This window comes from Gavia stellata, chromosome 14 (genome assembly GCF_030936135.1).
Source record: "Gavia stellata isolate bGavSte3 chromosome 14, bGavSte3.hap2, whole genome shotgun sequence".
Lineage (NCBI taxonomy): Eukaryota > Metazoa > Chordata > Aves > Gaviiformes > Gaviidae > Gavia > Gavia stellata.
Genome location: NC_082607.1, coordinates 17,185,590 through 17,213,239, shown reverse-complemented (window position 1 = coordinate 17,213,239; position 27,650 = coordinate 17,185,590). Strand labels below are relative to the sequence as shown.

The following is a 27,650-nucleotide window of genomic DNA, read 5'->3' as shown; positions in this document are numbered from 1 at the left end:
TGTTAGGCCACATATGGAGGCAGGTACTATGCTACTGCTCTTTAAGGAATTTATATCTACCGTCTTTCTTCAAAAGGAACAGTAACAAGAACTGTGAGGCATTCAGGAAGTCTACAGTGCATCTGGCACTGCTCTCTGCAGCACTGCTAGTGCTCTACCACGTCCTCTACCCAGTCCCATCAGATGTTTTGAGTGTACTCACCTGAGCTGTGTTTTGAATACCAGCTACTTCTGGGATCACCTTAGGTATTTTTCTTGTTCAAGCAACTCTGCAGCAATGCTTCCCTCAACAGTATTTCAGCCTTGCTGCCAGCTAATCAGACTAAACAGATCAGCACTCAGTTTCCCCAGAGTCTGCAGAAATGGGGCTTATTCTAAGAGAATGCTAAGGGCTTCTGGTAAGAGCTGAAGCCTCCTCTGTGATCAACCTCAGGAGGGATTAAAATCATTGAACATCTTGCAGAGAAATCTGTCTCCATTCAGTCACCAAGTTCCGGGGTAGGATGTGCACGTGTCGTACACAAGAGCTTAATAATTCACTTGCATATGTCTTTAATACTATCATTGCAGGTGGGAAAGAACACTTTAGCAAAGCCACAGAAGTCTTTTTTTTAACATTGCCTAAAAACTGACAAAAAACTCTACCCACAGCCACTGAAAAGGTTTTCCTTCAGGAACCGCAAAGACCTTTCACTTTTCTTTAAGGCTAAAAGAGCGTTCTGCAGTGCCACTTTCATGCCCTATTTTTCACCATCTCTGCTCTGCCCACTCCTTCTGGGGGTCCTCCCTGCTTCCCTTCGCCAGATCTGGATCCTCTTTGAACAGCCTCTCTGTTCTAGCAGTTAGGTGAGGAAAAACACACTCATATCTTCTTATCTTTTCCCCTTCCCCACCAGCAGTGCTCCCCTCTCTGCCCAGCAAACTGCCAGTGTGGGGCTGCTCTGTGTGTCTGGGTTAGAGCGGCTCTGGATGGCACATCCTGTACCTAGGATAGGTGGGAGAGACAATAGGAGTACTCAGGCTGCTTCACATGCCCACCCTCCAGCACAATGCATGTCTCCAAGAACGTGTCCTAACACCTTGGCAAAAGCAGAGCAGCAGGGGCTGGGTGCAGCTAGGAGGGAAAGTCCTGACACCCTGCCCGAAAGGTTGAAAAGCATCATCACTGCTAGTGAGAAAGTGCTATTTTTGTGGGAGGTTCAGCTGACAACACCTGTCGCCATGCAGTGAATGGGTAGCTCAAATGTGCACACGCTTGTTGCTCTCCACACAGTGTTTGCATTGCTGCAGAGTACAAAACCCAGGAAGAACAGACAAGCAAGGGAAATTAAGATTGACCTCCCCTGTTGACCTCATAATGGTATTGTCAACATTATGGCTCTGCTACAGGTCTTGCAAATTCGGCTACATACAAGGCATGCTCTATCATGCTGACATTTGACATATGGGCCTAGCAAACAGACTCTCCAAAGTAAAGGCTAGCTACTTATACTGCAATGCTGATTTCTGTAAGCTGCGATTTCCTGTCCTTGGTTGGCAGTTATAAGAATGTTGTCAGTATATTCACGCCAAGAAGTCCAACCATGAAAGCAAAAAACTAAAGAAAAAGGACATTGCCAAAGAAAATGTGACCTTTCTGAGACTCGGACATATCTTGAGTACTGTAGATGTTGGATGGTCCTGCTCCTAAATGCTCCTGAGGCCAGCCATTAAATATTGTACAATAAATCCAGTGTAGACTCACTGCCCCATACTGAAAGTTTTGCCTAAGCTTTAGAGATCCTACAAAAAGTTGTAGCAGGGAGAAGTGAGGCCACCCATCCTCCCCAGAAGCATTTCCATTAATCAGAATTATAGGGCCACCACAGACAAATACATCAAATCTGTTAGCAGAAAGTTAGGTGACCTTGAGGGGATCATCACCTTCTGAGAAACTTGTACCTATAAGACTCAAAATTAGTGGGGTTAAAAGGCCTCATAGGCTTTTGTGTCCTTGGTCGCTTCCTTTGAGCCAAATCGTGCATGGTGATGAAGCACTGAGCACATTAAGTTCCATGAAACTCACTGGCCTAGCTATATTTCTTGCTGATTCGAGTCATTTCTTAGAACTGTTATTTTTTTAGTGATTATAATCTTGCAGGAACCCTGGGCATAGGGCTGAAGGGACCTCATGGATCACTGAATCCAGCCTCCTTTTCTTGAAATCCTGTCATATAATTCCACTCACAAGACTTGCAAATTCAGGCTTTAAACTAGCAAGGCAGCTTGTTCCCAGTGTTCTATGGATATGGCTTTTCAACATAGTGCCCTGATGCTTAACTGGTTCTGCTGTGTTTTTAGCAAGTTTTATATCATACTTACTCTCTTTACAGCTCTACCTGCAAACTACTTCAAAAGATTCTCTGTTAAGACTACCACAGTAAACCTGCTGACTCCACAATACAAATTCAAAGTAATTCCAGGTCAAACCTTTAATCAAAGAGACCTCTCTAAGCTTCTTCTCACCCTTATTAAAGAGATTTACAAAACCGTGAAGGAGGTTGGAGAGTTAATGATGTGCCATTTAAAAAGGCTCCATTAAGATTTGGGTATTTTTATCCTTTAGAAGAAAAGCATTTGCAGATTATAACTCTGAGACAATTATAAGAGCATTCTGAGAGTCTTTTCACTTGATCTATAAGGGGGAGAAATGGTACAGCAGAGTATAGGAAAGAAAATACACTGCCTAAGCCTTTTTCTTGAATAGGATCCTAACTAGCCACATTGCAGCTGCAGTGAAGTGTCTTATGTTCCTGTGATTTATTACTATAAGGGCCACATCATCTGCCAAAGTATGCTTGTAAGATATTAAATGGTTTCCAAAGGAAACATTAGAATAAGACAGATTTTAGATTTGCATTTTTACCCTCATTAGTGTCTGTGAAGCTCCTTTGAAAACTTTTGTATCAAACACAAATACAAAATTATTGCCAAATGCAGTTTGAATTTGGGAAGGTTTCAGGAAGGAAGCCCAGTTACCCACAGAAAGGGATGAAAAGACTGTTTACAGGAGTGAGAATGCAGAACAGTACTGAAAGAGAAAGGAAGTGGCAATCTTCCAACATGCTGCGCTTTGGACCAAATTGCTTTCTGTCTAACATGATGAGTTGTTCACAGGCCTGGGTTATTCCGTTACCCTTTTAGCTCGACCTTGGACACTAAGCTTCAAATCAAATGTAAGTAACAAATTAAGGACTTGATCCTGCACTCCAACTTCCCTTTCACTTCAAATTGAGGAGGGGGAGCGGTATTAAGACCTATATTAATACTGATCATGGTGGTATTCCTGATGGACTTCCAACCAGAAAAATCACCAGAGAAGAAAACTCCCACAATTAGCCTAGCTACTGCTGACAGACATTTGGGATCATAGCAGAAAATGAAGCAGCAATATTTCCATTGATCCCAACAGCATCCATGAACCTCAGAGTCAGTCTTTCAAGACATTCGTTTGCCTATGAGCATTTCTGCCAACTTGTATCGATTTCTTAGTTTCAAAGGGAAAGAAATTCAACCTCACAGTATTTGTTCATAGTTGTAAGACTCTGCTCTGTTGTCCTGCTGTAAGTCAGGAAAACTGAGTACAACTGTAAAGAAGTCCCAATACTTCCATCAGAAAGACCTTGGCAACATACAAGATGAGTCTATTACACTCTCCATTAAAGCATGGAAAGAGGCAAAACAAAATACAAATACATGGAAAAGGAAAAATATGTAACAATCTAAACAGACTGGCAAGCTGTAACACTGGGTATTCTGTCATGAATGCCCAGAAGTTTACTGCTACTAACAGGCCAAAAAAGCCTCTTGGTCAGTATCCATTTGACTCATGTTGTATAAAACACCAAAACCCTAGCAATGAGAAAGGACTGACATCTTGCTGGCCTAAAGAGGTGACTTGATTTTCAGATGTGTGAGGAAGTTGTTCCTGGCAAATTACTGTTGTCCCAAATAACATGCATTCTGTAGAATAACTGCTAACTTCAGTTTTCTAGGCTAGGAATCAAAAAGCACAAATAGTTGCCACGAGACACTGGGAACAAAGCAGCTTTGGTAGTTAACACTACAGAAGAAAATTCTCCCCTGGGTTTATATAGTCTTCAGAGGGGATGTAAAAAATCTCCGGGAATAATCAGATGCGTGAACAGCTGGAAATATGTGGCTAATCATGAAGAAAAGGGTTTTTTTGAACTGGGTCTTCCCACCTGTATCTGTATTCCTCCTAGAGAAGTTTTACAGAGCTTCTACAGGGATTATTTCTGAATTTGAATTTGCAATGGCAGTTATAACCAACAGCACCTCCCTATAAGCCATGAATACCTCCATCCACATTCAAGGAGCACGAGTTACACCACCTCAATACCTCAATCCATTTGCTTTAGCACCAACCTATAAAAGGATGACCTATAACTGCTCAGTCTTCTATCTGCTTCCTTTTCTCATTTCATGGTCAAAACAAGCACTTCACCTAAACTACTACAAATTTCCTTGGGGAGGCAGGATCACATTATGATGAAGCCCATCAGATTTGTTTTAGAACTATAAAATATCAGGATCAGAACATAAGAATCCTTCCCAAGTGTATGGCATAGTTCTCTTCCTATACATGATTTCTACAACCCTATTCCAATTGCCATGTTCCAAAGCCTCTTCCTCATGCAGAGAAGCCACTTAATGCAGAGAATCCACTGAAAACATTTCTGACAGCTGCTTTGACAGATGTTCAAGACACGCAGTTGACAGTGTATTTTTTAACTGCTTAGGATTAATAATTAAAACTGATTCAGCACTGAGAATCTTCTAACTTTGTTCTGATCAGGAAAAGTCATGTTCAGCTATGAGATGACTAGTATCATTAAAATTCTATTTCAGAGAACTGCTGTTAAGTGATAATTTTGCTCTTCAAATTAGGAGAAAGGATTAATAATTGAATCCAAAGACCTAGTTATATATTTTGGTGGGTTTGTTTCCTAATAGGAAGAATGACTTGAGCAGAAATCCATTAAAATTTTTAGTATTCCCATGCTAGTCTGATTCTAAGCTTTTCCATTAAGTAGCACAGTCATAATGGCATTAAACCACTTAAGCAGCAAAACCAGCACATAATTATCACTTTTAATTCAATCTTTTAGAGTATGAATAGATACTGTACATCACTGACAATTCACACTCCAAAAAAGATTTTTCTATTCCTTCATAGCAGCTTCACAGCCTCTTGTACTGATATAACTGACCCAAACATGTGTAATTTTTTTCTCAGGAAAAATTCCTCAGAATAACGAGATAACAAAATTAAGCCCAGATGAAAGAAGGTGTAACAATCAGCTACTGCTTTATTCTTACCTTAAGGTAGATGTTTAGATATGAGTGGGAACTAGGACACCATTAACCATGTTATCAGCATATCAACATTTGAAACTATGAGTATACTCTCAGCATTATGAGCATGTTAGATATTGCACATATTAAAAAAAAAAGTCCCATATAGAGAGTATAAAGTACATGGAAGCTCTCTAGAAATGAGGGGAGAACAGAGAAGACTACGCAGCACGTAGCATCCCCTCCCTTGCCCCTCAACAGACTCCACTGTATTTACCGCCTGTGACCTCTTTCCCTTGGGAATTAGGAATTGTGACATCTTATCTGTACCTGCTGCCCCAAGCAGCAGTGACAACATCTTGCTCCCAGCCATCTAAGGACAGCCGGGAGGTGCAGCTGGTGTGAACAGAACCAATATGTATTTCACATCACTGCCATCCTCGATGCCAGCACTCCAGCATGCCAGGAGCCACACTGAGCATTGTAGGGTCAGGGATCCCCGAGGTGCCTTTCTCCTGGTGCCCCCTCCCATATGATTAAGCCTCTGGCACACTGTACATACTACCATAGTGCTAAGAAGCAGTGGCACCTTTGCATTTTTGTATATGTTAAAGGGATCCATAAAGGCCAATAAAAGGCAGAGCACGGGAGCGCTGTGGTTTAGTTGTCGACAGCAGTGCCTCTGCTAAAGGCTGCAGCGCAGTAGCTGCAGTAACAGAAGACTGTGCAAGTCAGGAGTCTAAATGCAGCCCACTATTTACAAACCAAACTGAAAGAAACCAGGCAGCACGGTAGGACTGGCCAAGCTGAGCCCCTGTGAGACAATGCACCACTGTCAACATCTGTTTGAAAGAGAAAGAGGCTAAAATCTGACACATCGACTGATCGCAAGTGCAGCAATCTCAGACCCTCTGCACCCTCCTCTTTTGCCTGCAGTCTATGCTACTCCCTGCTCACATGCACACGCTATTAGCACTGCTTACATCCCTGCTTCACCAGACAGCATAAAGCTTCTACATCTGATCGCAGGGCCAGAGTGACAGCATCCCCTCCTACACAGAACAAACTCTCTCTTTCATGTGTCCTCAGGTAGCAGGTAAAGATGACACAGTTCTTTCCCCACCCCAGGACCAGGCATATAACCTTCGTGGTACATCTCCTCTCTGCTAAATCACAGCTTTACAGTTGCAGTATAGGGCTCTGAGTTGCTGCTCTAACATCGTTAATAATTCCAGTTTGTTGCAAACACATCTTTAGCAGACATTTTTGTTTTGCCTCTGCACATACAGCTCAGGAGTCTCCTATTTCAACATCAGTATAGGAAAGCAAATGTCTGCTTGGAGAATCTGATAGTTCAAAACCTCAATTTCCATGAGGTTTTGGGATGTCAAAATTTGGCGCAAGAAAGCATCTCATGCAAACTACTGACATTCAGGCCTGTCAAATGCTCTGCTATTTCCATCCTTCCTCTTCCTCCTCTTGCCTTAGTAGGCTAACATCAACAGAACTTCACAGATCTTTCCATCTAGTAACAATAACTATTTACTCACCATAACGCCTTTTACAATAAATACCATGCCAGAAGCTTTTGTGTATCTGCAGGTTGCAGGTAACCAAACTGAGGCAGTATCTAGAGAATATTTTCTCAGACACTGGACCAGAACTCCTGTAAACCAAAACACAAACCTAGTCCTGTGCTCAGCCTCCACAAACTGTCCATAAATCATGTCAAGGCAGTGCCCGAAGACCAAGGTTCCCCTTCTGGCTTCTCTGTGTGCTATGGGACTGTCTTTGTCACTGCTGCTCACGATGGTGCTTCTCACCTATGCAATCGGAGCCTGAAAACCATAATTTGAGACCATAATTTTCTGCAGAGGCCCTTTTTCAAATAACCTCAGACTGACAAAAGCAAGCTCCCTAAAGATGCAGCAAAATCACTTCATCACTGTTTCGTGCATTTTATTTTAAAGGACTATTAAGAACCCATTCTTTCTGATAGAATTCTATTTTCATCTCCACATTTTTTTTTTCCTTCGGGAGCCTGAAAAATAAGGTTTCTCTATCTCTGCCTTTTTTTTTTCCTGTCTGTTTCTATTTGACCAATGATGATTCTTTTTTTCCTGTGCTTCTAAGAGAGTTGACATTAAAATGTCTAGTTCCTATTCTTTTTCTGTTGTATTTGTGCATTGGAGCCATTCACAATGATGTCAGCTCAGCTCTGGCCATTGTCTCTGCTAGTTCAATTTCAGCTGAATTGCTGGAGCTAGCAGGACATTAGCATTCACTTGATTGATTTAGCATACTCAGAGAATAAGATGGGTTTTGCATTCAGCTACACACATTAAAAACTGAAGAAATTATAAAGCAGTCCAAAGTTGGTAAGTTCTTTTTGGAGTCACACATCTTTTGCTTCTCATGTATCTTCCTGTGCTTGAGGGCACCATTTAAATAATGGCTATTTCAATGCCAAGCCCCTCCTTGACAGTGCTCATGGACGAAAGAAGAGAGAAAAGTGATTTAAAACTATTGTTTAACATAGTTAATCAATTTAACAGATTTCAAGACTAAAAGATCATATTATGCATTATCTTCTATAAACTGTGGGCTGTACAATTTCATCCTGTAATTCCAGCATTTTGTCCAACAACTGGAGAGAACACTTTCTCAGAGGTAAATACTTCAACCTGAGTTTTGAAATTAGTATTAAAAATATAACACTCTCTTGCTGGCTTTAAAACTTTCTTCCTTTGTCCAGTGCCTACCCCTGTGACAAGGTCTTGGTGTCATATGTGGCTGTGCACACTTGCTTAAGATGCGCATGACCTACAAAGAGTCCATGTCTTTCCAGATTCCAGATGTTGAGCGTGAAACTAAAGTGAGGAAGAGGATGCAGGGCAAAATTTTCAGAAGAGGGGGGCTAAAGTTTGGCTCCAGAATCCATCCACCTCCAAAAAAAATGCTGAGCAGCTCCCTGTGAAGTGAATGAAGAAATCTGGCTTTACCCACCTGCGAACTAGAACCTATTTTATGACTTCAGAACAGGGATTCCCAAACCTTTTCCACCAATAGGATTGAGGACCTCAGCAGACATGTTTGTTCAGTTATGCACTTTATGGGCTGAATGAAACAAAGGAAGTATTAGGCATGTAACAGAACAGTAATAGTTGGCCTCTTCATAAAAGCCCTTTTCCTGCGCTGTTGGCTTCGATGGGAGTTCAGCTATTCAAGACGAGAGTTTGTAACTTTCAGACCATAACCACACTTGACCCCCTCTTCTGATGGAGTCAGATGCACGAGTAGAACTTGTGTGTTTTCCAGTAGCTTCAGCATTATAAATAAATGGGTGATGTGACAACAAAGTCAGCTGTCCCAGTTCAACCATACCTCTGCATTTTCTCATAATTTCAACAGTATTTCTCATTAGGGGTTCTTTCTATATGGCAAATAGCATAACTGGTGTTTTAACTGCCCAGAAACGCCTGCCATAGCTCACCTCTAGCTTCGTTTACCTGTTCTGAATGTTACTGCACTGCTCCAGCTCAGCCTCTCCGCTGCACACTTACATAACACAGAGACAGATGAGTCTGTTTCCCAGAGAGTGGACAGTCATTTGTGATCATTAACAAGCAGTCATTGTAAAAGATGACAAGTCATGTGTCAGCTGAAACATTTTGCATTAATTGGAACAAAGTTCCTATCAAATATGTTTTGATAATAGCCAATCTCTCATGGACATTTTGGACCACACAATGAGACCATAACGTTTGATGTCTTTCCTCGGAGGCAAGAAAGAGCATCAGAAGGCAAATGCAGCTGCAGCCAGCAAGGAAAGACAAACAGAACACAGCAGGGGATCAGCTGTCTGTCAAGACAAGCAAGGAGCCATGGAGCTCTTCAGCTCTGTCAGCAGTTTAGATCCTGGCACACGGCTGTAGGTTTCAAAAGCCACTATTGTTTGAGAGTGTGGCAGAGATACTACGAATGATATGATCAGTAGCAAGTAAGGGGTGAAGCTGCAGCTAAAGAACACCTCAATGGACAGCAAATCAGTACTCAAAGCTGAAATCTGGCCAATGTTCTGTGTGCATACAGGACTACATGGTTTAATGCAAAGCTAATGCACAGCCATTTGCAGTGATCTTAGAGGAGCCAGCTCTTCTGGTTCATCCCTACCGTGTGACTCAGCATCTCCCTCGGCTTTCCTCTCTTAACTTCCATCTTAGGGCTGGCCCTTCCTTGGTCATGACATTCGACTGGTTCCCAGCCCACGGCAGAATGACTTCAAACACTCGTCTCCTGCAGTTCTTAAAAACAGTTTCTTGTAGTAATTTGAGATGGATAGTTTATGGAAGTGCATGCATGTCTAAATGAGCTCTAACATAGATCCAGAATACTTAACAATGGCTGTTATGAGATCTTAGGTATTACTATGCCATTTTAGTCCTCTTAACATCAAGCAATAATTTCAAGCAACACAGAAGCCAGAAGAGTCTCTTCAGGTTTATAACATGCTTTACATGCCGCTTAAACTTTCTCTTCACTGATCTGCTGCTGGATAAAAGCAGTGTTGAAAATACACTAAAGTGACAGTCAAGATCTGTAGCTACATTAGTCATTCTGCCAGAGCTTTGGAAAGCACCTCACTGAAGTCAAGCAGGAAAACAATTTGTTGACACATCAGCTGAAGCAGTGAGTCACAACTTATTCAAATCTCTCTAAAGTACATGATCAAGCAACTGCTGAAGCCCTGAAAGCCACAATTGATTCTGCAAATAGGAGATATGTAACACAAACTTTAAACTGACCTCCCATCTCTGGTATGTGCTAACAACCTGAGTGTCCACCTATTTATACCTTAAAAGCAGCCAGGTGGGAAAAGATAGGCTGAGTGATGTTCCCTTAGTGCAGTAACAGAACTACCCGAACATACAAACTGACAATATTTTCCCATCACAGTGTGTAATTAGGGTTTAGTTCCACTGAATGGAGCCACTGGACATATACTGATCCAACCAAAACCACAGGCAATGAAGAGTCCCCAGGCACAGAAGAGTCAAACAATCTATGTTCTTACAGATCTTTTTGCCAAAGATAACATCATTAAGCTTTGATGTCTACAGTACAGCCACAAGCCTAAAAAAAAAACTTACCTGAACAACTGAGGCATCTGGGGAACCCAGCCAGATGCCAGAGAACCCAGAGCAGCTCAGCTGGAAATTTATTTAAATAAAACCCACTAAGTTCAGCCAACCAGGACATACCTTACAATACAGGGAAAACCTACATAGGTCTTTATCCTAACCACTGTGTTTGCTTAAGGGTACACTACAATCAGCTAATAAAGAGATAAAACCTGTAAAACCTTTTTTTTTTCCAAGAGGCTGGTGGAAAAAGGGAGCAAACTATTGTTCAGTGATGCGCCTTCAAATCAGATGTCAGTTCTAAGCTCTTGAGAGATGACACGTAGAAAGTGATTCTGACATACGTCTTTCAATCTGGAGCTCAGCAATAATTATCACTAAAGGAAAGAAAAACTTATGTTAGTAGAAAAATGTTTTGGCTTTACTCTTTAAATACTAACTAACCTTGTGTGTGTGTTGTGCTATACGCCAGGGGAAAGGAAAACGAGTGAAATGTACCATGCTTCCAGCAGGGTTTATTGTATTGGTTAGAAATTTAGGGCGGTATATGCAATTGGCATCAGCAGACTTGATCCTGGATATGGTTTAAGGCCGGTTCTGCCTTTCCTTCGCCATTCTGTCCCCGTTCATATACCTTCTAACTCAAAAGCATCGAGTTTGTGGTAGAAACTTAAACCGCTTTCCCCATTAGTCAGGTAAATACGTTCACAAAGAGAGAGATTCAGACGAATACAGCGAACAAGGCGCTGGCCAGCCTCCGCACAGTGCAGCAGCAGCGGGGCAGAGGCAGGGGCACCCCCACCGCGGCAGCCCGCGCCTTTTCTCCACAGCTCCAGCTTGGAGGCGTCCCCCCCGACTCCAGCCTGGCCCGCGGAGAAGCGGCAAGCGGCCCTTCCCCGCAAGATGGCGGGGCTGCCCCGCCGCGCCGGCTGCTCGTCCGCAGGCTCGGCAGCCGCCCGTCGAGGAAGCCCGTCGTGCCTCTGCCTAAAGGCGACCCGGCCCCGCTTCTGCCAACCGCAAGGGCGCTGAGGCAGCCCGGCCCTTGCCGAGGCTCCTGTCCTGACCCGTCCGGCAAGGCAGCCTCCCTGGGGACCCTCCGCGCTCTCCCGCCCCGCCGGCCCCGAGCGGACACCCGCCCGCGGTGAGGGGTCGCCGCCGTAAAGGCAACGCGCAGGGGAAGGCCTCCACGGGGGCGAGGCGAGGCGAGGCGGGGGCAGGACGCCGTGAGGGCAGGGCGGGTCAGGCGGGCTCCAGGCTCGCAGTCCCGCCGCTGAGGGCGCAGGGCGGCGGGCGGCGGCGGCTGAGGCGCGGCGGCAGCGACACCACGACCGCGCGTGCACCGCCAGAGGGCATCCGCGCCGACAGGAGGCGCGGCGGCACCAGCGAGCGGGCGGCGGTCAGTGCCTAGAGGGGCCGCGCGCGGCGCTTCCGGCGGGGAAAAGGAAGGGGCGGTGGGGCGGCGCGGCGCGCTTCCGGGGCGGGGTGCGGGCGTCCTGGGGCGGGCGGCCGTGGCGGCAGCGGTAAGCGGGCCCTGTCACCGGGGCTGCGCGGGGGAAGGGGAGGCGGGAGCGGGCCCTGCCGCGCTCCGGGTCACGGCATCGGCCTCAGCGGCTCTGAGGCTCCCCCTGCGCTCCGCGTGTCTCGGGGGACTGCGGCGGGCGGGCCCGGCCGCCGCAGCGGGGGTCGCGTCAGGGTCGGGGAGCGGGACGGCCGGGGCTCTGCCTCCGCGAGGGCTCCCCCGGGGAAGCGCCGCCGCCGCGCACGGGCCGTGACGTGGCCGCGGTAGCGCCCGAGCCGGTGCCGCGGCGTCTCGGTGCTCCGGGAGGCTGCGGGGAAGGCGCAGAGCGGCGGCGGGGCGGCGGCCAGGCCGTGCGGTCACGGCGGTAGAGCAGGTCCGGGGTACAAGACCCTTCCCGTTAGCGGTAACGAGAGCCGAGATTGGGAACTCGCTTTTTGCCACCGCTCTTCCACTAGCGTTGTCCCGGTATGTCAGTTGAGGGAACTGCAGCTGGATTTAGAAATTGAAGAACGCACTAAAACTATACAGAATCGGCAGTAGTAAACTTACTCCTGTAAGTTCTTATAGCGTGTCTCCTTTCTAGGAAAAATGATTTCTGAAAGCAGCTCCTTCGTGAAGGGTGTGGTGCTGGGGGGAGCCTTCTGCATGCTGGTGACGCTCCTCGGACATATTAAGGTGGGCCACGGGACTAAAGCACATCACCACGAGCACCATCACATTCAGGCTCCCAACAAAGAAGATGTCTTAAACCTTTCGGAAGGTGAACGCATGGAGTTCAGTAAAAGCATCCGTGTTTATTGTATCATCCTTGTGAAACCGAAAGATTTGGGGCACTGGGCTGCAGTGAAAGAGACGTGGAGCAAGCACTGTGACAAGGTGGAATTCTACAGCTCTGAAAATGTCAAAGTGTTTGATTCTGTACCCCTCAACACAAATGATATGTGGGTGATGATGAGAAAAGCTTACAAGATAACATACGAACGCTATAAAGATGAATTCAGCTGGTTCTTCCTTGCATATCCAACAACATTTGCTATTATTGAAAATCTCAAGTATTTCTTACTGAAAAAAGACCCCTCACAGCCTTTTTATATAGGCCATACTGTGAAATCTGGTGACCTTGAGTATGTAGATGGTGAGGGAGGAATCGTCTTAAGCATTGAATCACTAAGACGACTCTCCCATATTCTTGAAGACTCTGACAAGTGTCCGGAGCAGGGAAGTATGATTTGGAAACTTGCTGAGGATAAACAGCTAGCAATCTGCCTGAAGTATACCGGAGTGTTTGCCGAAAACGCGGAAGATTCAGAAGGAAAAGACGTCTTTAACACTAAATCAGTCGGTGCTCTCATTAAGGAAGCAATGTCTACTCACCCTCAGCAGGTGGTGGACGGCTGCTGCTCCGACATGGCCATCACATTCAGCGGACTGGCCCCGAACCACATGCACGTGATGATGTACGGTGTGTACAGGCTGAGACCCTACGGCCACACATACAGTGATGCACTGGTCTTCCTTCCGCCTGCAGGCTCAGACAATGACTGATGTCTCTTCGGAGAACACCTGGAACCATGGAGTCAGCTCTTCTCATGACACTCATTTGTACTGACAGATTTGATTTTTGTATCTGGTGGTACCAGTGTACAATTTTTTTTTTGCACATTGAGGTTTGGTAAAGCTCTTAATTTTAGAAGCAGAAGGAGAACTTTTTTCTAAATCTTTTATACAGAAATGCTTTTGACAGTGCTGGAATGAAATGATAAAGAAGTTGTTAATGTTTATGATAAAAGGAAATTAAGTTTATATGGGGGGTTTGTACATGTAAATATTTATTAATGAAAACTCAAACAAACTTTACTCTACTGTTACAAATATATTTTTGCAAGACTTTGATTCTTTCAATTCTTCCAGGCATTTCTAGAATGTCTTTATATCTTTCTAAGATGTACCAATAAAACTGACTACAGATTCAGTCTCAAAGACTAACTTTAAGCTATTTCCTTTACGCTAAACTAGACAATAGCTTGAGCTCTCCTGTTAACGTGGCACCTATCGCTTTATGTACAGCCTCCCAATCCAGTAAGGAATTAGCAGGAAGCAAGCTGACAAGAGATCTGTTAGGAAGTTGCAGCAGAGTAATATTTAGTGACCTTTGGACTGCTGTTTTTAAGCAGACAAAAGAAAGAGATAACTATATTTGAATAAGTATTAACATGGTCAGGTAGCCTGTTAGCACAAGACTAATTGCTCATTTAATATTTCACTTCATATGTAAGCATATTAGAATAAAGGTTCAGTATTATTTTCACTCCTGTTAGTGGTGCTAATATATTTACAAGGAAGAAGCTGGTTAACTGTCAATACAAATGCAGTGTAGATATATTTACAGATATTTTTAACACCAAGATGCAGAAAGAACAACACATGCTTGCACTCCCACCTTTCTTTAAATATTATGCAAAACAGGTTATGTGCACAACAAAGCAGTATGGAGAACTCCCCAGTACTGGTTGGGGGGAGGTTGTGTGGTGGTTTTGGGGTGTTTTTTGTTTGGTTGGTTTTGTTTTTTACAATTGAGTGCACCTGAAATCAGTTCTCTACAAGTTACCAGGTCACAATCCCTTCTAGTCACAGCAAGTAAGAATGAACAACACTTCAATGTTTACTCCATTCAGAATTCGCTGACCGGGATGTTTTAAGACTTAAGGAAGGTACTGTATCTGTCTGCTACATGTAGGTCTATCACAGGCTTTGTTGGTACTACAATATCCGTAAAAGACCTGAGAAGATCTCGGAAGAGGTTTGACCAAACTTTTTTTTGCAACACTGCTGTAATAATCACCTTAATTTTTGTCTTCCTACAGTAATAAATACGTTCAGATCTACCCTGTCATTTTCAAAAATACGGTATTTTAAATTTCTCCTGTGAAATTATTTTCAAGTAGCACATACTGGTAATACGTTCCATCTCCCATGTCTTAATTTGCCTTCAGAATCGGATGGAGAACACCTCTGCCACTATCTTCTGTAAAGGTCCCAGAGCGGGAAAACCAAACATGCAGAACAGCACTGAGACAAGGCACTTGCATACAAAATTACATTCTGCCATTATAAAACACAAGTGTTAGAAGAGAGACTTGAAATATTAATAAATGCTTCCAGAGACAGAGTTATGAGTGGTAGACCTTAAAGTTTCCTTAGTTTATTAAATGATTCCATGGCACAGGCTGTTTTCCATAGGCATAGCTTTGGGTATGCAGTCGCTGAACAGAGTTGGAGTATCCAGACAAATACACAGTGCTCTTTAACCCATTCTGTAGATACATATACATGTGGCAGTGTGCACAAGCTGAGATCTCTTTTGAAGTTCCACCTGAAGAAGCTGCTCCTGGCTACACTGATAACCATGTTTTGCTATCATGCCTTTGTTAAACAGTGATTTTGTTTCTGCTCTTAAAATAAGAAGGCAAACAGGGAGTAGAGCATCAGGCACCAAGTTGGCGCACACTCCATTTGGAGTATGCCCACCATTACTATAAACTCCACTATAAGGAGAGCGATATCAAACAGTGTTGGCAGGTAGAAATTTGAACATACATATATTCTTCAGATATGAACTAGCATAAAAGAATTTCTAGTCCACATACCAGCTTAAGTTCATAAATCCTATACAGATAAATGCATATTAAAAAGAGAAAGTCCTTAAGTAAAATACTGAAGTTAATGCTGTTAATAAATTAAGTGAAAAAATAAATGTCAAAAAAACTGATTTCTCCACATTCAAGAAACAGGTAGACTAACACGATGTTAATCAGAAGAAAAAAACCTGAAATGCTTCAGAGGTTTTATAAACCGTATTAATTATATTTCACATACACTTCATATTACTCTTTTAGAAGAGCATAAAAATGTAAACATTCCTTGGCTTTTTCCTCCTTTTTGTTTCAAATAGTCTACTCACAGTCAATGCAGGATCTTTCCATCAGATATCTTCAGTCACTGAAGACTTGGGTTTAAAACAAAACAAAAGAACTGTAATAAAAAGAAATCTAGAAAACTATTGTAGCCTAACAGTACTTTCGCATTCACTTGATTTATTTAGCATAGCCACGGAACAAAATAATTTGTACATTCAGTCACATTAAAAACAAGGAATTACAAAGCAGTCCACATTTAATCTAAGTGCATTCCTTTGGAGTAACACAGTTCCTTTTGTTTCACTTGTATGTCTTCATATGCCAAAGGCCATCATTTAAATAGTGGATATTTTCAATACCAATCCCTTTGTTGACCTTCTCACTGTAGAAGGAGTAAAAAGGTACAGAAGTATCAGCTAGGTTAAATATTAGAGCAGTACAAAATACAATATTTAAAGTAAAAATGCAACATTTGTCAATTGGAAGGGGAGAAGCTATCATCCACAAAGTCATAATCTTCAACAGCAGGTGGACAAGAAATAATATTTGTTATTACATGTACCCACATTGCTGAATGATAAGATGACAATATTTGCCTTCTACGTTTTGTCAACAACTTTCCACAATATTTTTTAACTACTTCTTTGTGGGAGGCAGTTCTTCAGACAACACTTCTGCTACTTTTCTTAATTTTAGCGTTTCTCTAGCAAAGTAACACAGCAGTTGCAAGTGACTCTCCCACTCCTAGCACAGGAGGTGGTGTAACATGGCTGGAATGTGGAATTTGGCAAGTTCTGGTTCCAAGTCTGCCACTGACACAATCAAATGCAGATGAGCTGCTTCACTGCTAGTTGCAGGACATCTACCCACTAATAAAGAATTATAAATGCTAAATTTATCTGCCAAGGACTTGCAGCATGTTACAGACATACTATCCTTCTACACCTTTTGGAGTCATTGTTTTGTGCATCTGCACTGGATTTGTGTTCTCTTTTTTCCAGTACATTATTCCATGAAAAAGCCCTAGTTTTGTCACAATAAACAAGACAAACCTCATCATTCTAGGACTGAGAACAAGTTTCATTCCCCCCGGAGAATATAATTTACAGTATTTACACTAAGTGTTCCATTACTTATGCAACTTGTCCAAAAGTAATCAGGAAGGAAAATACTGCTATGTTAATTGCATTAACACATCATCTATCATAACCACACCGAGTGACTGAAACCATACTGTTTCACAATTTTCTGGTTTAATCAATATCGCACAAAACGCATGCTAACAGGCTGCATCGACCAGTATTATTTTGTTTTCCTCTCCAGTTCATGTTGCTTCTCACAGGAAGAGGATATTCAGCTGCAAGGCTGCTGAATTTGAAGTTAGGATTAGGAATACAGATCATAGAATGGTTTGGGTTGGAAGGGACCTTAAAGATCATCTAGTTACAACTCCCCTGCCACAGGCAGGAACACCTTCCACTAGACCAGGTTGCTCAAAGCCCCGTCCAACCCGACCTTGAACACTTCCAGGGATGGGGCATCCACAGCTTCTCTGGGCAACCTGTTCCAGTGCCTCACCACCCTCATGGTGAAGAATTTCTTCCTTACACCTAATCTAAATCTACCCTCTTTCAGCTTAAAGCCATTACCCCTTGTCCTATCACTACATGCCCTTGGAAAAAATCCCTCTCCAGCTTTCTCGTAGGCCCTCTTCATGTACTGGAAGGCTGCTGTAAGGTCTCCCTGGAGCCTTCTCTTCTCCAGGCTGAACAACCCCAACTCTCTCAGCCTGCCTTCACAGGAGAGCTGCTCCAGCCCTCTGATCATCTTCGCGGCCCTCCTCTGGACTTGCTCCAACAGGTCCACGTGCTTCTTATGTTGGGGGCCCCAGAGCTGAACGCAGTACTGCAGGTGGGGTCTCACGAGAGCAGAGTAGAGGGGGAGAATCACCTCCCTCAACCTGATGGTCACGCTTCTTTTGATGCGGCCCAGGATACTGTTGGCTTTCTGGTCTACAAGCGCACATTGCCGGGTCATGTTGAGCTTCACGTCAACCAACACCCCCAAGTCCTTCTCCTCAGGGCTGCTCTCAATCTATTCAATGCCCAGCCTGTATTTGTGCTTGGGATTGCCCCGACCCATGTGCAGGACCTTGCACTTGGCCTTGTTGAACTTCACGAGGTTTGCATGGGCCCACCTCTTAAGCCTGTCAAGGTCCCTCTGGATGGCATCTCTTCCCTCCAGCGTGTCAACCACACCACACAGCTTGGTGTTGTCAGCAAACTTGCTGAGGCTGCACTCAATCCCACTGTCCATGTCACCGACAAAGATGTTAAACAGCGCCGGTCCCAGTACCATCCCCTGAGGAACACTACTCATCACTGGTCTCCACTTGGACATCGAGCCATTGACCACAACTCTTTATGAGTGCAACCATCCAGCAAATTCCTTATCGACCGAGTGGACCATCCATCAGATTCATGTCTCTCCAATTTAGAGAGAGGGATGTCGTGCAGGACAGTGTCAAATGCTTTGCACAAGTCCAGGTAGGTAATCTTGGTTTGCAGTGATCACAGCAGATCCCTGCAGATGTAAGACTGGGACAAAAGCAGCTATTCTTTCCACCTACTCTTGGAGCCTTTTGAAGGCACTACAAAGAATCCTGAGGAGTATAATACCTCAACAGCTACAGCAGGTCCAAATCCAGGTTGCTGCAGTCCCACTCTAACCCTGTCCTCTGTAACACATTCCCACTTCTCTCCTTTGTGCTACCATTACAACATAGGACCGCAGAGTGACCCAGTACAGAAGATGATCCTGCTAAGAATTATCCCCACAAGAAAGAGTGACTTGTTTTTATCAGTATCAGCTCCCTCACCCGCAAAAGTGCTAGACGGGGCTGGAACCAATGCAGCCCAGATCTGCTGGGTGCACCTTACATCCTGCTACAAGACATTATAAAACTTAAAAAGACAAAGTGGTTTAGCTACTTATAATTTAGCACTATCTGAATGCTAAGAACAACTAACATCCACTTTCATCTTCTCTTTTCCTTCTCAAATAGTTTTCAGTTGATGTTTATCCCCTGAATGGGCCTCTACATTTCACAAGAAGCTCAGCTAAGCTAGTAAACACATCAAGCAAGAATGCTGCATGCAGATACAAGGTAAAGAAAAAGAAAAGGCCACAGCAGAAAGTCCAGCTGGTCAACCAAATACCACCAGGACTTTAATGTCCCCTGCCCCGACAACAGTTACTTCAACATTTTCAACCCCCTCAAGTCCGAATTACATTTCTTGCCCAGCCCAGGTAGGAAGTACTCTATACAAATACTTCTTTGTTCAGCAAGATCTTTGAGAAAGTATGATCAGAAAGCAAGAAATACTAACATTCAGCAGCAGTACTAATGTTGTGTGTCTTAAAATCCATATTCACATGAAAAGAACTATTTCGATTCCATTTGGTAAACAAGTAAGTAGGGAAGATATTTCCTGCCTCCTCTTCTTTCCCTGAATATTAATCAACAAAATGAAATCTTAAAGAATTCTGTACTCGAACAACATATGCTGCAACAGTGATGCAATAACCTTGACAGTGGTGCTTATATTCCAAACTAACATAGGAATCATGTCATGGGACAGGTTATATTTCAATTTTTAAAACACTTACATGTCCTCAGCTGACATCTTCATTACTCCCACACATAATGCATGTTGTTTTCCCTCTGCCATTATTGCCTACAAATTACCGCTAAGGAAAACAGATTTTTTTAAAACTCTTTCAGAAAAGTAAAAGCAATATGAGGAAACGACTTTCCAAAAAGTTTCAAAATCCTACGTTGAACTTTTACCCTTTTAGTAATTGTAGCGCTCTAGCTCTTAAAGATAAGCAAAACAATGCACTGCATTTAACAATTGAATCACAGTGTGTAGAACAAAGCATGTATTTATGACCTTGGAACAGCAGTTACAGAAAAACATCTCTCAGTGCTACACTCTATTTCTTCCTTTGTGCCTAACACTGAGAGATTATAGTCTCACCCTTTCTGGAACAAAACTGCACGTGTTTATGGGGCCATTTTAGATTCCAAGGTACAGAAGAACTGAGACACAAATCAAAAAAAATAGAAGTACTGAAATCAAACATGTCCTTTTCAAAGCTTAGCAACACATGATGCTAACTGCTGATCTCTTCCTATAGCATCTAACTAACAATAAAAGCAGCACAGCTTGGTATTGTTAATGCTGTATTTGCTCAGGGTTCCTTTCTCAGTAATATAATGAGCAGGAGTGAATTAGCATACTCTCCTCATTTTACATATGCTAACTTCAGGACTTGCTCTGTGTGTCTGATGACTACAGCAAAGTTGATCCTAAACATCTTTCCAAATTCCCCAGGAACAGGAGCAAATGCTTCTATAACTGAAGGAGATACAAGACTGATTATGGAGGCAGGGGAAAAAATTGCACTGTACTTCATCTATTTTTACAGTTCTGCATAAAATCACAAAGGAGCTCCACTTATCAATTAGATTAATGGAACAGCATCCCACTCAACAGCACAGCAGGAATAGTTATTTGGTTTGGAACATCAAAGGAAAAAAAAAATTAAGAACAGTTTTAACCTTGCCAAATAACATCTGAACCTCTGCAGGTCTTTTCAGATTACTAGTTATTCCATGAAATACCATTAAAAGCCAAAGTAATTCAGATTATGATCAGCTGAGAACACAAGAACAGAAAGTTAACTCATCTCACAGCAAGCAGTAACTCATAGTTAAAGAAGGATACAACAACAGTATCAACAGCAGCAGGGTAAAGTTTTGCTCCAGGAGACGTCAGGCCAGGGCACATTATATTAGCTCCACTTAGTACAAATTTAATGGCGCCTTTATCAACCTGCTGATGTGGTAGAATAAATGGGTCTAGGAGGGGAAAGATACAGCATTACAATTAATACGGTAAGATGACAACACGAATAACTCATTATCAAGTCAGTTTAGATGGGGCAATTAGCTATATAGTATGCTGCGAGGGTAGGAAGCTTGAGAAACAATTACCGGAGTTCTACTGGGCTGTACTGTCCCGAAAGGACACAAGTACTCTTCTCCCAGACCACAACTTTTATCTGAGAAGCAAAAGGTAATCCAACACTAGGCCTATGCGTCCTGCACACTCATATACCCATGTATTGAGTAACAATTTTAACGAGTTCCCCCAATAAAAAACAATCATGCAAGTGCCCACATACTAAGAGGTCTTAAAACCAAGGGGTCTTACATCCCTCAAATTACATGTACCACCTCTTACACAAAGAAGAAACAGTTTAATGTTAACAGGACAAAAAAGGCAAAGATGGACAAAATTCACAAAGACTGTCAGCTCTCCAAGCCATCCTTCAAGTGCACGCACCTTCCTGAAGTATTTCAAACATTGAGATTTGACTGAATAACATTTTTAGGGACACCTACGCTTATCTAAATCAGATTAACGCAATCAAGCAGAACAGTGAGAACAGCAAGAAAAATAATGCAGCATAAATTCTAACAGGAGACAAGCATACACTACATCATTAAAGTCAAGATTAAAGAGCATTTTTCTAGTAAGAACAAGTATTTGAAAGGAAGCAAAAAGGGTTTAAAGGAAGACTTGAAAGAACAAAGATAGGGAGTAACAACAGGAAATTTAGATCTCTGTCCTAGGGAAACCTCCCTCAAGATTTTTTGCAGAGCTTTGCACAATTTAATTCTTAGAAAGCAAAGTTTAGATTGCTTAACATACAGCAACACAATAATTATGGGGGAAGCAATCCATACAGGCACCTGAAATAGCAAAGCAATAAATAACAGTTGAGAAGGTACACTATATCTTTAAGATCTATTCTGGAATATATATATATATGCCTCTAAGGGCTAAGTTCTTTTAAATTTGGTTCTCCAGATGTCCTGTGGAATCATGCGCTCACTCCTCCCTCCCCACCACTACCATCCTCAGGAAACTTACATTTGTGAAGCAGCCTTAGCGTTGGGTAAAAAATCCCTTCTCTTTGTCTGAAGAACAGCAACTCCCCATTCACAGTGAGGATTTCTATGTGTTCATGACTGCAAGATTAAAAAAAATTATTCCAATAGCTACTTAACCCTTTTATAGTTTAAATGAAATATTTCACTTCACAGACTCTGGTCTATCTTGCCATCTGAGAATTAAGACAGTCCATTAGCAAGAAAATTTAAAACAAAAAATATTCTCTTTTTTTATGACTTGTGCTTCAACACTGGTCTCCTGCACACTTCCTTTCCCTTTAAAAAAAAAGGAAGAAAAAAAGAAAAAATCTACAAACATTCAGCTGTTCACAAACTGCATTTCTTTAGGTTTTTTTTAAATGCAATACAAAGAGTAGACAAGGAGAAGGAATCAGCAAAAATATACTACCCTCTATTTAAAAAAAAGAAAATAATCCAGATAATATACGGAAGCCCAAGAATAGTAGAAAAACGCTACTGCAAGCTATCCAAACAAGTTTGAGCTTCCATACCTATAAAGCTGAATGCTTCCCTTCAACAACAGGCTGATCCCTGGAGAGTCCCCAAATATGTTGCACATTTGCTACTGGGCAGTATTTTTGTTTTCCTCAAGCGTCCTACCAGCATGCCTTCAAGAGCATGATAAGCACATGCAAACTTTCTGGTTTGGCCATAATATGGACTATTATCTATAAGAAATGAGATGCTTTTCAAAAACACTAGGCTCATCTACCATGCAAAACAAACATATAAAGGAAGCAATCGCATCACCTTGGAAGCAAAGGTTAAGAGAAAAGAAACTTACCATCTCACTATTTTGACTGGGTCTTTCTTTGGCATAATTTGGTTTAGCCATGGTTCAATAACAGGAAACTGGTCTATCAGCTGATTCTTAATACCTTTAATAACTGAAGTCTTCAGCTGGATGCAGTTTGATACATTCTCCTTTTCATCAAATCTGTCAAGCGAGTTAAAGTATTTCAGAAATGCACAATTTGCTGCCCCGAAGATGCTGTATCTCAGCAGCATTCTTCAGAAATGTTTATAAATTCTCTACTACCACGCCTGTCCAACTCTCAAATCGAGGATTTCATGAAGCTTAAATTTGTCCCCTGGGAACACTGGGCAGGGGGAAGGCACGGAGGTTCCCACTAGTAGGCTGGTTTTGTCCCTAAACTTTGTGTACATTCACGAAACGTATTTTTAGTCTCACAAATACACCACGACACGCAGGGTTATTTCATCTAACTCGTAGACTAGACTTTGCTGGTAACACTAACACCTATAGCCCTGTTCAGATGTATTTATAGAAGTATTTCTCCTTTACCACAGAGGTACGAACTGCGCTTTGCACCACCCCGAAGTTCAGACAACTTAATGACTCGGCTCACTTTTTAGGTTTTTTTCTTTTACCCAGCAAGTGCCCGACCAGCCCAGGCCAGCGCGCCCGAAGGCAAAGCTGACGGCTGCGGGGCGGCGCTGCCCCGCGGGCTGAGGGCGCGCCCGGCGCCCCGAGGAGGCCGAGGCGGCCGCGGGGGCTGGCGGGGAGCGGGGCCGGCCGCTGCCGCGCTTCCCGGGCCCCAGCTCCCGAGCAGGGCCTGGCCGTGCCGGTCCCGCGGGCGCAGCGCTCAGCCCGGGCCGGCAGGGCCGAGCCCCGGGGCAGAGGGGGCGCCGGACCCACCCCGGCCCCCCTTCCCCCCACCCTCCCGCCGCCCCCGAGCCCCGGTCGGGCCTGGCCGGCAGGTCCGGCCTCACTCACTTCTTGAACATCCTGGGGACGGTGGGCGCCGGACGGGCGAGGCGGGCGGGCGCGTGGGGCCGGCGAGCGGCGGCGCGGGCACCCACAGCCTCCGCGCTCCCTCACACGAGGCTCCCGGCCCACCCCTCCGCGCCAGCCGGAAGCGCCGCGCGCTTTACGGCCTGTCGCGCCGCTCCATAACAACGGAACGCGCGCAGCGTTACCGGGGCGGGCGGGGACTACAATTCCCAGGGGCGGGGCGGGACCCCGGCGCATGCGCACAGGCGGCGCGCGGCCACGGCGGGCCAGGGCGGCGGCTGGGGCAGGCCGGGGCAGTGTCCCGTCCGCCCCCCGCTCCCCGGGGCGGCTCGTCGTGCCGCATCTCGGTGCTCCTTATCGCCCCCCTCTGAGCCCCTCCGGTTTGATCCAGCGCTGCCCTTCTCGTGGTCCCGACCCGAACAGCGTGGCTTCGCCCTGAACCACACAACCGCCAGCAGGGACGAACTCCAAAACCGAGGTCGTTTCTTAAAAACCAGCACGCCAGGCTGAAGCGTTCAAACTGAGGAAGGATGCTTTGCCCGTCGCTTTCTAAGGCATGTGTAAAACCCCACGTTTGTCAGAACGCGCGTACAGGCAGGGCGTGGGGCGAGAAGTGACCGCATTTCACCGTCTTGGGCCTGCTCTTCCGCAAAGCACCGCCCGCCGCCCAAGAGTGGCTTCACGAGGCTTTCACAAGAACTAGGTGCTTGTTACTTGCAGACACGGCGCTGTTTTCCCAGGTAATATATTGCTTTTCATGAAAATAAATCCTTCAAAAGAAAATCAAAGTACTAATAACTACTAACATAATTTAAGCACAACATACGTTTAACAGGAAAAAACGCAGCCACCTTCAAATTAGCAAAGCAGAAACTATCCTCCCCCCAGCTTCAGAACAGGACGCAAGATCCTGTCTACAGGATTCTGAACAGAGGTGCGTTTCTTGTCAAACAGCCGATACCGGAGCCGGCCAGGGAATCGGTCAGAGGTGACAGTGCCACGTCCCTCAAGGTGGAGAAGGAGCAGAAGAAACCAGGCTTCCAGCGAAGATCTCGACTGCCAGGCAGAGAGATGGGTTCTGGTGAAAACGATTATGCTACACAGTGCTTATCAGAATCAAATTAGTCTTTGCTTGGTGATGGGTGCAGTAATTGTGAATATTAATAGAAAAATGTAGATAGAGGGAATTTACCATACTGCTTTTTAACTCTTTGAAGAGCAGACATGCATCTTTTTGTTCTTTAAGCAGGTGGCCACTATAGAAGCATACATACAGGCAACAGCCCTGTTTCTTTTTAGAGTAATGGAAATGTTACCACTGGCATAAAGGGGAGAAGGGAGAGGATATAAAAAAACAAGTCATCATTTATGCTAACTACCATACAAAACAAATTAATCAGCTTTGATACTGTAACAAATAATTAAAACCTAATACTAAAGAGTTACATCAGTCATACAAAGCAAAATCAAGCCTTTATACATGGTATCATTTACTCAAATAGTGAAATACAAAGTCAGGAACACACTAGTAACTTTTAAAAAGGCTAGGAATGAACTATGGCATTATATAAATATTCAGGCATTTAACTCACAAATGCCACCTCCACCTACTTTGTAGCATCACTGAAAATACTAAGCTACAATCAAGAATTCAATTTTAACTGAAGCACAGCGACATTGCTCATGCCCAGATTAGAAAGTGAGAACAGGAGTTTATCACACCGACAAACTATTCCATACATTTTTGTGCTCCTCAGAATAACTTCTATTAAACAATACTTTGCCAAGTAAACTACCCTTGCAGGTGTGCTCACATTTTTTAAAACTGTAGTGAAAAACTCGTCATACTCCCACCTCGTATGTTAGAAACATAAGGTAAGCTTTTACCCTCAATGACCCCCGATAAATATGGCACATCTCACTGAAACCATCCAAACTACTGGTTTCATGCTAGCCTAAAACAGCAAGGTTCATTCCTAATTTTCAAAAATGGGGTTTTTTTGTCAACAGGAAGCTCTTATCTCCATTCTTCTGCTACCTTAAAGCACCTGGGCCACTGGCTCCCTTCAGGGCTAAGCTAACCTTGAGTCTGGTCTCAACATCTTCATCTCCTCTTCCAAATGTTTTTTGTTGGTGTAGCTGCAAAGACTTCAAGGCCAGCTAACCGCTTGCCCAATCTAAATGTGCTTGTACAAAGGATTTTTGAAGAAGGATCCGAGCACCTAGACTGGAATTTTGTAGCACAGCTCTCATTTATTGTTCAGCCTCACCACCAGAAAGCTGGAGACCTTTGCTCTGGTTGCAGTGTCACTTTTTAAGTAACAGAATTTTAAAAGCGTGGTACCTGGGTAAGACTGACAAAGCAAGAAGCACATCCAGCAAATGGCTTTACAACCCCTCCAACTTTGAGAGGAACCACCCTTCAGGATCATATGCTAAATAGAAAGGATTTAGAATCTCCCCCCAATATGTTTCAGGGGGAAAAGGGCAAAATCCATTGCACCTGGCTTCCTCCTGGGTCCCCAGCACTTTACCTTGCCTTTACCCGCTCTCCCACGTATCCCAGACCACGACTGGTTAGGAGCTGTGTATTCTGACGGACGAGGCACTGTCAGTGACTCTTCCCCCTTGAATGGCTGCATGGACAGGATAACCCTCCTGCTTCTCCAGGAAAAGGGACACTTACTGATGTCTGCTCTTTTATAAATCTAATCGGTTTCACAGATCAAGAATCTGTAGAAATTTAAGATCTCTTACATCTCACACCTCTTACCTAATTTGGCTTAAGTGAACATGTCAGCTACTGGGAACAGAGAAAAACTCGACAGCATAATCATTTAAGTTTTATTTCCTTAGCAAACCTGTTTTTTTCTGTTACATCTGACTTGGAATGTAACTTCTTAGTGCTTGGGAACTATACAACTTGTTCTAAAGCCAGTCAAAAACAGACTGAAGCTCTGTTTGGTTTTTTTTAATCTGGAAAAAGTACTTTTCCACACACCACTAGCGTTAGGTTTCAGGCCTCAGGAGCTGTCTGGCAGTTCCTCAGACAGAAAACACGCTCAGTAAAATTGCATCCATATCCCTCTGAACTGCAGTTTCGGTCAGGACAAGTTAGCCTATCTTTTTCTATCAAGCACAGGACTGCCAAGAGCCTTCCCCGAGGAGCTGCGCTGTCAGGAAGGCAGGTGTAAGCTCTCGGCTGAAGCCCTTGGAGAATCTCCTCTGGAACAAAACCGCGTCCCTTGTTTTATTACTTTCGCTGCAGCTATTTCTCAACAGTGATTGAATCCTAACACCACTCCAGAGAGTTCGCGTTTCCTTTGGTAACAGATACACCAGCATCAAAAAAGAGCCACTAAAGGTCCACGATTTCTATTTTGGCTTCCAATCGTTAAAAAAAAAACCCACAACAGAACAAGCCTAGGCTTTAGCCCAATGCAAGTCCGTATATATTAAAATCATAGGAAAAAGCTGACACTAGAAGGTTGTTTGTAAGTGTAAGAAGTCATTTCCAAGACAGGCCGACGGGCCGAAGCCCGCAGCCCGACCGCAGGCTCCGAGCAGCGCGCCCGAGCCGCAGTTCTCATTCAACCCCATTTGGTACCGCATTTACCTCAGCCGGAAGCCCGTGCGGCAAGCGAAAGGCAGGACTTCGGCTTCCCACGCGTCCCCGCGGGCTCGGCCCCGGCGCACGGGCACCCACCGGCACCCACCCGCTCCGGCAGGCGGCAGCCGAGGCCGGGCGGAGGGGGCAGGGCGGGACCGCGCCCCCCAGGTACGGGGCGCGACGCGGGACAAGCCCAGCGCCCGCCCGCCCGCCGAGCCCCGCCCCCTCCGCGCGCCCGCCACGCGGAGGGCGGCGGCCACGCCCCCTTCCCGCACGACGCGCCCTGCGCCGGCGCGCGAGGGGGTA

General features: G+C 44.3%; 2 protein-coding genes and 1 long non-coding RNA gene across 4 annotated transcripts; 1 reads left to right on the top strand and 2 right to left on the bottom strand.

Annotated features, from left to right (window-relative positions):
- Positions 1–12,606: 12,606 nt before the first annotated feature.
- Positions 12,607–14,873, top strand: C1GALT1C1 (C1GALT1 specific chaperone 1). Its single transcript, XM_009811675.2, has one exon. The coding sequence runs from the start codon at positions 12,607–12,609 to the stop codon at positions 13,561–13,563; it is 957 nt and encodes a 318-aa protein (XP_009809977.2). The 3' UTR covers positions 13,564–14,873.
- Positions 14,874–16,091: 1,218 nt separating this feature from the next.
- On the bottom strand, positions 16,092–23,775 carry MCTS1 (MCTS1 re-initiation and release factor). 2 transcript variants are annotated; one of them, XM_059824316.1, is made up of 6 exons: positions 23,717–23,775; positions 22,763–22,915; positions 21,938–22,035; positions 20,726–20,859; positions 19,605–19,672; positions 16,092–16,317 (listed from the first exon to the last, which is right to left on the bottom strand). In XM_059824316.1, exons 1-6 carry the CDS (start codon positions 23,725–23,727, stop codon positions 16,236–16,238), a joined length of 546 nt encoding a protein of 181 aa, XP_059680299.1. In that variant the 5' UTR covers positions 23,728–23,775; the 3' UTR covers positions 16,092–16,235. The 2 variants fall into 2 exon arrangements, with proteins under 2 accessions (XP_059680299.1, XP_059680298.1); XM_059824315.1 differs by lacking the exon at positions 23,717–23,775 and having other exon boundaries at positions 22,763–22,986.
- Positions 23,776–24,461: 686 nt separating this feature from the next.
- LOC132318135 (uncharacterized) lies at positions 24,462–27,421 on the bottom strand. The gene is made up of 2 exons (XR_009484286.1): positions 27,351–27,421; positions 24,462–24,790 (listed from the first exon to the last, which is right to left on the bottom strand). It is a non-coding gene; the product is annotated as an uncharacterized LOC132318135 (long non-coding RNA).
- Between the last annotated feature and the right edge of the window lie 229 nt (positions 27,422–27,650).